The 10,685-nt window shown below is 41.3% G+C and overlaps 2 protein-coding genes across 2 annotated transcripts; one reads left to right on the top strand and one right to left on the bottom strand.

Moving 5' to 3' along the window:
• The first annotated feature begins 1,202 nt into the window (after positions 1-1,202).
• wdr77 (WD repeat domain 77) lies at positions 1,203-5,500 on the top strand. Its single transcript, XM_070992738.1, has 10 exons — positions 1,203-1,618; positions 1,942-2,127; positions 2,220-2,361; positions 2,502-2,551; positions 3,038-3,108; positions 4,197-4,254; positions 4,535-4,606; positions 4,691-4,799; positions 4,882-4,950; positions 5,034-5,500. The coding sequence occupies exons 1-10, from the start codon at positions 1,510-1,512 to the stop codon at positions 5,179-5,181; spliced, it is 1,014 nt and encodes a 337-aa protein (XP_070848839.1). The 5' UTR covers positions 1,203-1,509; the 3' UTR covers positions 5,182-5,500.
• Positions 5,501-7,010: 1,510 nt separating this feature from the next.
• On the bottom strand, positions 7,011-8,212 carry LOC139329067 (formin-like protein 1). The gene is made up of 2 exons (XM_070959194.1): positions 7,490-8,212; positions 7,011-7,390 (listed from the first exon to the last, which is right to left on the bottom strand). The coding sequence occupies exons 1-2, from the start codon at positions 8,158-8,160 to the stop codon at positions 7,291-7,293; spliced, it is 771 nt and encodes a 256-aa protein (XP_070815295.1). The 5' UTR covers positions 8,161-8,212; the 3' UTR covers positions 7,011-7,290.
• Between the last annotated feature and the right edge of the window lie 2,473 nt (positions 8,213-10,685).

Genomic DNA, 10,685 nt, shown 5'->3' with positions numbered 1-10,685 from the left:
CTGATTTAGTATTCAAGCCACCTAAGTGAAGCCATCATAAACAAAACAAGAGGCATTTCAAATCACTGCAGCTCTTGTGAAGTACTGGATAATTTTACCTGTTCAAACCTCTAAACGTCATTGAAATAAACAAGAGCAATGGTCAACAAGTTTATAATTTTTCATTTAAATGGGTCACAAGCTAACCACGGTTCTAAAACACCCAAACATGTAACTACTGTACAACTTAGCACTAATTGTTTATTATCATTAATAATATTTAAATCTAGTTAATCTATTTATTTATTTTGCTCTGTCAGCAGTTTCCAGAGCATGAAATTCCTGAAGGAGCAAGGAAATTGATAGAAAAAATGTCAGCTACATATGAAAATACTGAAGGCATTAAAATGTCCTCAATCCTCCCCCCTGACATTAAATTTGGTGGTCCAATAGATGTGTAACAATGAAATGTCAGTTGTTCACCAGTTGCTTTATGTTAGTCAGATTAACAGACAAAAGTCAGTCCTGTGTGATTTTTCTCTGTGACACCTTCTGGGCAGCTCTGGAGGAACACGTGTAAATATTATTTGCCAGTATGAAGAGGAAGAAGAAAACAAGAAGAAACACTGTAGTCTGCATGATGATAAGGATGTCAGCTGCAGTAAAATACCAATGACAGTGGGAAAGACAAGAGTGATAGTTTGATGTCATAACGCTATATGAAAGTTAATACAGTAAAATGAACATTTCAGTGCATGGAGGTATGTGTGACACTGAGAAGTCTTTGTTGTAAAGATTTGGGGCAGGGCCAAGGACCACTATAAAAAGATTTTCTTTAAACTTTGATGGTTTTTTATCCTGTGCCATCCTTCAGTTTTAAGCATAACCTCTTGTTTGTGTTATAATATATTTGATGTCTTTTTTAATTTCATTATATAATATATATTATGTAAAAATATGTGCTATTATTAATTATTATTATTTATTTGTTTGTTTTTGCCATTTTATTTTATTTTTTTGCCAATTTCCACGTTGGATTATAATCCATTTTTTTCTTCTATCCTTTGTTTTTGTGAACAATTACACAGGTGTAATATGTGTATTTGTTTATGACAGAACCAACAAAAAAATAACAAAATAACATGAATGCAATAATATTATTTACTCCAGAAGATGGCAGTAATGCTTCATCAAAGACCCCAAACTCCGTAAAACCTAAAAGAAGAAGAAGAAGAACAAGAGGCCGCAATATCGACGAAGAAGACTTAGTAGGGGCTTGAATTGCATGTTCTTAGGTCCCATGTGTTGCTGTTCACATGTTCATTCATTTTTGAAACGGCCACTTTAACGACATTACAGGTTGTAGTTCCTGGCACAACGCGGACATCTTTGTGATTTTAAATTGTCTTTACAAACTAGAACCAAAGACGAAAACTGCGGTGCCTCCGAAGCCAAACAGTAACGCTAGCTAGCTAACGTTGAAGTAGCACTACAGTTGTGTGGAAAATCACATTGAGGTGCGTTATCTGGATGAACAGCGCAGTGGATACGAGCATGATCAAGGAGAACCGGTGGAACGTGCCCCCCAATGCTCCTGCATGCATGGAGAAGCATCTGTGCTCGGCGCAATACAGAGCAGGTATGCATCAGGGCTAGCTGTCTGAAGGTTACGCAGTTAAACACGTGGTGTGGAGCTACTTGGTTATAGACTGTTTACATCTGTACTGATGCGCAATGGCCCTCTGTTAATTTTGTGCATATACAATCCGCCAAAATGTTAAATAACCAACATTTTTGTTTTTAACAGTTGTGACACGCTGTCTATTTTGCGGGCGGCTGGATGTGAAAGAAATTTGCAGCTTAAATATGAGCAACTCTGAACTGAAGTGGCTCTCTTCAACTTGTTTACTTATCTGTCCTGGCAGCATTACGGGAGCTTATGATGTCTTTTTTTCTTCACAGATGGCACTCTGCTGCTTGGTGCCTCCAGCCTCAGTGGCAGGAGCTGGCAGGGATCTGTTTGGATCTACAGTGATCCTATGAAGGCCCCCAATGAGGAACTCTGCAAAGCTGGTGTGCAGACTGAGGCTGGAGTCACAGATGTCAAATGGGTGTCAGAGAAGGCTGTTGTGGTTGCATCAGACTCAGGTAGCAAGCAGATACATAGCAGTCATGAACCAAGCGCTGGTCTTGAGGAGTAAATGTTAACCTGGATTTTTGTTTGACTGGGTGTCTTGCAGGTGCCTTAGAGCTCTGGGAACTGGCAGATGATGAGCGTCTGCTGGTGAATCGCTTCACCAAGCATGACCACGACCACATCGTCACCTCAGTGAGCCCAGTGACTGGAGCCAACACAGCTGTCACCGGCAGCATGGACTGTCGGTGAGACTCTCTTCCTACTCTGATACACACGTAGTTGCCTGAATTGTCACTGCAGAAACATGTTGATTGTGTATGTAATATGATTTTGTCAGTAAATTCTTTAACCCCTTTCTCATCTCACCCTTTGTTCATCATTACAGAATTAAAGTCTGGGATCTCAGCCAGGAGACAGTTGTCACTACGTACAATGGTAAGGGAACATCTTGAAAGTAGTAGTTTGTTTTTTTTTAACCCATCACATCATGTTCAAGTCAAGTTTGAATTTTATATTTTTGTCACAAAGTCTAAATCTTTCAACTAAAGTTCAGCAGAACGATAAATCACATAAATAATAAGAAGAACCATTCTGTTGATTCATGATTCATCTCGTTTATGTGCACAATATCTTAAAAAGCTTCAGGCACTTGTCTTATAAATTCCTCTTGTTAACTTTATTTTAATGGAGAATAAAATGTTCTATTATTTAAATAAATTTGCTGCATTCAGCAGCATTGGCAAAAATACAGTAGCACTGTGTGATTTAGTGATTTACAGGTACGATTGCAGAGTAAATTGTCTAACTGGAAGAGTGTGGTTTTGAAATGTTAGCGGTAATTTAAAATCACTGAAAATGCTGATTCCTCAAGACGGTAAAAATCATGACTGAATACGTCTCTCTAACTTTTTCTTCCTGCAGCGCACACACAGCCTGTTAGTTGTGTTGCCTGCAGTCCGATGGATGAGTCTCTCTTCATCTCCTGTGGTCAGGTAAGACACTGATCAATAGTTTGCAAACATTGTTATAAACGCAACACTGGGGCTGGGAATTTTATTTTTAATTGCAATTTAAAGTCAATTCAATCAGCTTCCAGCAATTATGAAGACAAGATAATCCAGATAAAATGATTATTGTACCGCACTCAGATTCACAATGATGCTCTTGTCTTGTCTTGTGTTATAAATCCACCGCACCCTTTTCCTTCACAGCGGCTTTCACCCCTCCCTGAAATCCCAAACTCTCTCTCAGCCAGGCTGTGGCATGCTCACTTCAGCTCGAGCCAAGACGACAGAAAGAGAGCTTTAGGTCAAAAAGATGAGACAGGAACATATCACGTGGCGTGTGGCTGGTTTATGTGATATCACCACGTTGGTATTGGACCACCTGACAAATCACGTTTTTCTGATCACGTCATAGCTTTGTCAGTCAAGAGAAAGACTGGAAATAAAACGCACATGGGAGGAGTCGGCCTGTCTAACACGTGCTTAACAATGTAGAAGGGTCTGTTTTATCTCAAACCATGATCTTATCCTAAACCTTACCAAGGAGTTTTGTTGCCTAAACAAGACCAAACTGCGACAGAAAGCTGAAAATTAAAAAAAAGAGAAACTGAAGCTAATATGTACAGTAAGTCTAAAAATAAAATATAAAAATATAAGTTCCACAGAGGACATGAACCTGCATTAAAGGGGTTTAAAGTCCCATGTTTGACCCATTCGTCCACCTCCTTATGTGGACTTTGCTGCTTTTTGGTCACTTGCAATGGTGGTCCTGTAGCAACATAAAATGTTACAGGAATAACACCAACACAGTGATATCATGTAAAACCACACACGCACTCACATGTAGAAGTCACAAAGTCTCAAACAGCATATGACAGCACAGTCAGTATGACAGATTGACTGTGTGTGTGTGTGGAACGTTCCTGAAGCTGAGAGTGTGTCGCTCTCTTCTGCTGATTGTCTTCTTGTGTCAACACAAGAAAGCTGCAGTGAATATTCTCGCAGTGACAAACACAAAGAGATACAAAGAGCAGAGAGACAACACTCCTTAACCTTAACCCGTTGTCCTCCCTCAGGATGGTCGTGTGCTGATGTGGGACAGGAGGAAGCCAAACAAACCTGCCTCTAGAATAGGTGAGCAACATGTCCCAGCTTAAGGAGCCAGGCTCATCTTCACCAGGTTGTTGATATAGCAGAGTTAATTTAGCTCCAGTGGAAATTAGCATCGCTGACAGTTGGCAAGTGTCTCACTAACTACCTGGAGGCTGTTTGTCTGTCTCATTTAACGAGCCTTAATCTTGTGACTGTTGATCCCAGAATCTCACAGTCTATCTAGGTAATTACATGGTGTTATATCTTGTCAAGACAGTATCTTTTTTGATTGTGCGTACTGCTGTCTTCGTTTTTGTCTCAGATGTCGAGTCCCCCAGCTGCTGCCCTACCACTGTAGCGTGGCACCCCCACCACAGAAGCACCATTGCTTTTGGTAAGGCCCAGCAGCAGAGTCTTGATTGACAGAGACATTCGATTGGTGGTCTGTGCATGTTTGATCATGTTTGTTGTACCTCAGGTGATGAGCTTGGCAGAGTGACTGTGAAGGACTTCCTGGGAACAGAACCAGCCCAGATGGAGAGCGTCCACAGCCGCAGAGTTAACGGGCTCGCCTTCTCTACACATAGGTATTATCATCATACATTCTATATATCATATTGTTATCAGCTTAATCTACAGAATTTGAACTCCTTTCTTTCCCCATCACAGTGCCTCCATGCTTGCCTCCATAAGTGATGATTGCTCCCTCGCCGTTTTGAACTCTGAACTAAGAGAAATGTGAGTCTTTGTACTTCATACTAAAGCACCCGGTTCATCTCGTGTACAATTAGAAGGACTAATCATGTATTCTTCTTCTGTAGACTGAGAGATCGGCAACACCAGGACTTCGTCAAAGGTGTGTGCTGGCTCCATGGTGGCTCCAACACTCTCACAACCATAGGCTGGGATCACCTTGTGCTTCACCACACGGTGGGTCTGGCTGCTGGAGCTCCCAACTCCTCCTCTTAGACCCGACAGATGCTCACACCTTGGAAGAGCATGGCTTAGAAATAACTACTTTCCCCCGTTTTTTAGGGGGTGTTCACGTTCATCTAAAAAGTCAATTCTGTCAATCAGAAAATATGGATTAAAGTGTTGCATTGTCATTGTCATGTAGTACCCCAGATATGTGCACAATGCTGGCCCAACTGCATCATCATGATACGGTCTCTCTCTGTCCACCTCTTTCATACTGTATTGCATTTCCATGTGCAACCACACTTGAGGGAAACTATTTGTATTGCATAATTTTACATTAAAGGTAACTTAATATGGTGATGGCACAACCATTTTCATGTTTCTTTGTGCTTTCTGGAATCTATTATATACAAACAGTGTAGTGTTACTGAGGGTCAAAAGAGGGTAGTGTGTTATGTGTTCATGTGGGCGGTCGGCTCAGAAGTTAACAAGATTACATGTGTAATTTGCACAGCGTGAGTGGGCAGTGAGGTGTCATTACTAATCTGTGGTCTGACTTTGTAGACTGGACTTAGATGGCATAATCATTTTCACATGACACCAGAACACTGTGTTGTGGCCTATATAACACCATAATGCCATCAGTGGAGAGTCAGACAAAGCAGTGAAGTAACTGAATGCCAGCAGTTATGGTTAATAATGGAATGCTGTTTTTAATAATGATGAGCTTGCCAGGTTACTTTTTTAAGGAGTTTAATTAAATTGTAATTACCTTAATTATCGAAGGGGAAGCACCTCACTATCAACCACTGCATTTGGTGGTGTTACTTCTTTCATCACTATAAATGTATTAATGGCAAAATTGTTCTCCAAAACCAGGTCAGTTAGGATGTGCTGGGTGATTGTTTTGGCCCTTCAATCCAAAAAAATGCATATTGAGTTAAAAGCCTCATATGATCCTCACCCTGACTTTTGACTTAAGCAGCTGCTGTAGCTGCTTGTAGCCTTGTATGATGAGATGCCAGAGGTGATAATTGTCGTGCATGTACACACACACACACACACACACACACACACACACACACACACACTCACACTCTCATACCCAAAAGCACCGACGTGGTGCACTTTTGTCTTTCTCAACAGACAACTTGATAGTCACAAAAACGCTTAAGGACATTTACTGAAACATGCAGTTACTACTTGAATTTATTTTCCAGTTGGGGAGTTGTTGGACAACATTTGACATAGATAAACAGCTCTGCTGAAAGACTTAATAAACAATATTTTAAATACTTTGATTACATCTTATAATATCCAAGTTCTGTTTTTCCTCTTAAACAAACTGATATGTACAGCAAAACAACATGAGTCTAAGTACATTGACACAATTTTTTTTTTACTGCAGTTGAATAACTATTATACAGATGGCAAAACATTTCCTAGATAAATAAATATGAGAAACAATCCTACCAAGAGATAAACGCACTCTGGCACTTTTCTGAATTAGCTGTTTGCGTCATTCTAATGGATCCATATAATGTACACGTAACAGTGAAAGAACATTTCAGTTGTGGCACATGTAATTAGAGCATGAACCACAATAATTACATTGTACAGTATTATTGTTTTTTACAATCAACATTACAGATAAATCCATTAAAGGCTTGACAAATTGCTAAATAATCTTGGATTCATCTTTACTCAGCATCCACTTTCCAGCTATGAGCAACTTAAGCATAAAACATTAATTAGTAGAATTTGCTTATTATTTGCTTAATATTACCCATGAGGCTTTGAGAGCTTTGTCTAAAAAGGCAACATATGCAACATATACCTCAACTCTGAATAAACAGCAGCAGTCAGAAAAGAAACAAAAAAAACTTAAAAAAAAAAAGTGATTGTGGCTGAATGTGACTCTTAAAAAATAATATGACAACAGAAAAGACTATTTGAGTGTGTGTTCTCCATAGAATAAGCAATACATTCAGATCATGACTGAATGGACCATCATCATGAGACATTCGTAACATATTTGCCAACCACATTTGTGTTACTCATTTTTTGTGCTTTGTTCCCCATTGTATAAATTCCTTCTGATGCAAATCGTATTGTCCAATCACATGCAGTGTGTGCTTAACAGAAGAACATTTACACATCTCATTGAGACTCCCCTTTACTAACGAGAGTAATGGGCTGTTTGGTTCCAGGCCGAACCGTGAAGGTCATGCCATACTGATGTTTTGACTGCAGTCCATTGCTGAAAAGAAGAACAGATTCATGATTATGAGTGGATCTGTACCCAAACACTGGACTTATTGTCTCAAAAAGTGAAGGTGTCATATTTGAGAAGTTTTACCTGGTGGGAACTTGGGTTGAGGACATCTGACATTTTTTGCCCACTTTACCCTCCAGCTCCCGCATGTCCAAGGTCGCTGCTTTGTTGACTACAGGATAATTCTTGCTCTGTGGTGTGGCTCTGGGGAAAACAGAGACCTCACTGTCCCCCTCTGAAAACGAGGTGCCCCAGTCATCAGAACTGGACTCTGCCTCCTTCACTGGGGCTATTTTGTGGTCCATTTCCAACATCTTCTTTTGTAAGATGCTCAGGAGTGTGGTCTGACTGGTTGAAAGATTGGATGGTAGCTGGGAAGGGGCTACCTTGGGTTTTTCCTGAACTGGTGGCTTTAGTTTGACATCATTGTTGAGAGGTGGCCATTTTGGAGCTGCTGGAAGTTTTGGTTTTGGAGGAGGAGCGGGAACTTGAGCTGGAAGGAGAGGACTCACAGCTGGTGCTGGTGCCTTTTTCATGGGAGGGTCAGGTGGAGGGGTGGAAGGAGGGCGCTCCATAATCTCTTCTAAATCATCAAACTCTGGCGGTGGAGGAAGTAGTGGCATACTTAACTCCTCTTTATCATGTGTGGATTGAGACTGTGAGGGGCTTTGCTCTGCATTTTGTTTCTGAGGAACCAGATTGGTTACACTTGGGGACGCAGCCGTAATGTTGGGACTTAGACTGGTTGATGGCATCTGATCCTTGACCAGTGCAGGACTGCTGGATATTTGTGGACTCTGAAAAGTTTGCGTGTGTTCCACAGGACTGGCAGACTCTGGATTCTCCTGTGTCGTGTCCTGAGATGTTAAAGAAGAGGATAAACTGGACCTTGGGGTTACAATAAAGGAATTTGGACTTGAGTCACTTGGGTGAATGGTTGCACTAAGCTGCTGATTCTTCTTGCTGCTGTTTTGCTGCGACAGAGATTGAGTCGATTTCTGTCTATCTCTTTCTTTAGCTGCCATTAAAAGAGCCAGCGGGGAAGCTACAGGTCCCTCTCGTGGCCCGCTGGTTTCACTACTCTTCAGGTTGCGCAGTTTACAATCTAACATCGGACTGAATGTCCCAGTATTGAGACTTTGACTTGGAGATTCTTCAAGTTTGTCCTTGCTGGGCTCTGAATTCACCCATCTGTTTTGAACTTTCTGAGGCTGTGGCAACGCCTGATGTAGATTCTGAAGAGGTTTGACAATTTCTGGTGGTGCAGTTGTAGTGTCCTTGTTTGGCTCAAGCTGGGGTGATGGGGAGGGTTGGGTGATTTGTAAGTTCTCCTTCAGCTCCTGTACATCTTTGGAAACTGGTTTAGATGGTGAAACCACTTTTGGGGCATTCCCATTCACCTGGACAAGCACTGGGGCAGATTTAACAGACCCAGAATCTTCCAGGAGTAACATCTGCTTGGGTCTTGTGTCACGATCCTCATACCCGCTGAGAATTGAGACCTTAGGAATATTGTAAAGCTTTGCTGTGTTTTGGGGATTGAAGGTGGACAGTGTGGGTGTCTGCACAGGGGGAGGTGGGGCAGGAGTCTGTGGTGGAGAGTCATGGGTGGAGATAGAGGACAGTCTAATGGGTTTTGGAGGTGGTGTCTTGTAAGTCTTGTGTTGCTTTTCAGAAGGGGGCTGTGGTGGGGCAAATCTTGGATGTTCTGGAATTATGGCAGGTAGTGGAGTAGAAATGGGTATGGAGGATGAGGAGCCAGTAGAGCAAGTAGATGGAGGTTTTGGTGGAGCCATTGGTGGCGGTTTTAAGGAGGTTAAGTCTCCCATGGACAATGCCAATGAAGTGGGTTTCAGAGCAGGCATGGGAGGAGGCTGACGAGTTGCCAGGTCTAGACTGTTCAGGTCACCCATGAAGTCTGGTGGAGGAGGGATAAAAGTCCCTGGTGGGGGTGGAGGTGCCGAAGAGGGAGGAGGAGGAGGAACAAATATTTCCTCCTCCACAAAGTCATGCACAGACCCATTGGACAAGTGATCTCCAGCGACTAAAAAGAAAAGCCAAAAGAAAGAAGAAGCAAGAGAGAGAGCAATACCAAACATGTGTTTCTGTTCTTTGTTTCTAGTATCAGAATTATTTGAGAAATGTTATTATATCAGTAAGACAGTAAAAATACAAGAGAACTCCTGGACTCCATTCACTAAGAAGCAGATATGTTAAAAAGGGGAAATAAACAAGATAGATCATAAGGAATCAATAAAATGGTGTAAAATTCTAGATTTAAAAGCCTGATGAACAAGAGGACAATCTTGTATAGATTTAGGAGTGAAAGAAATCCACTTTTTTCTATAGATGCAAACACTCCCATTCTGTAAATATGCTAGGAGGGCTATTGAGCAACTGCCTGAGCAAACATTTACCTGCCCTGCATTTTCAACCCTTAATGGAGACAATGTGATTGCTGTCAACTGAGTCTTAGTAAAGACACTACATCTGAGCATGTTTTCCATGTAGAAAGAAATATTTGGGGAGCTAAATGCTTACCTGAACCATTTAGCTTTGGAACGCTGACACGGGGGAAGAGGGGGACTCTGGGTGTGGGCACGGCAAACCCTTGAAAACTGTCCAAACTTGACTGTGAGGAAAAAAACAAACACCATCTCACTGTTGATATTTCAACATCTGAGACATGAAAAACAAAGCATGGCTCCAGAACATCAGTAAAGAGCAGACTGACACTACATCCTACCATAGAGGCACTGAAGAGGTTTTTTTTTTTTTTTTTGTACTGCCATGTATTCACTCTTGGAGTCAACAAACCAGTTCTCAACTAACGTGCCTCTGAACGCTCCTTGAAGACAGATGAGTACATCCAATATTTGTTACATTATTAGCATCAATTAACAGTAGTTGTTCCCAAATACTTCATTAGCTCCTGGGTTTTGGTATTATGAGGAACCTATTATATAGAAGTTCATAAATGCCTTATTTGCAAATAACTTGGAGTTAAATCTGTAAAAAGCGTTGCAGTGAAAATGAACCCAATACATGAACAAGTGCATTTTTTAAGCCATTCTTGAGTTTGCTGTGACGAAACTGTAGGTGGAGGTTTCGAAAGGGTAATTTTCGTATACCGTACTTTCACATACCTCAGTCACGAGGAGCACTTGGTGAATCACACCTGTTATTCATCTCATTGTCTAGTGTTAAAGTGGGCCTGGCTGAGAAAATGGCAGGCTGTCACTTGGATACGTGTGTGTGTGTGTGTGTGTGTGTGTGTGTG

The sequence above is a fragment of the Chaetodon trifascialis genome, chromosome 3, assembly GCF_039877785.1.
Source record: "Chaetodon trifascialis isolate fChaTrf1 chromosome 3, fChaTrf1.hap1, whole genome shotgun sequence".
NCBI lineage: Eukaryota > Metazoa > Chordata > Actinopteri > Chaetodontiformes > Chaetodontidae > Chaetodon > Chaetodon trifascialis.
Note: the sequence above shows the minus strand (reverse complement) of the source record. Positions and strands in the feature narration are given on the sequence as shown.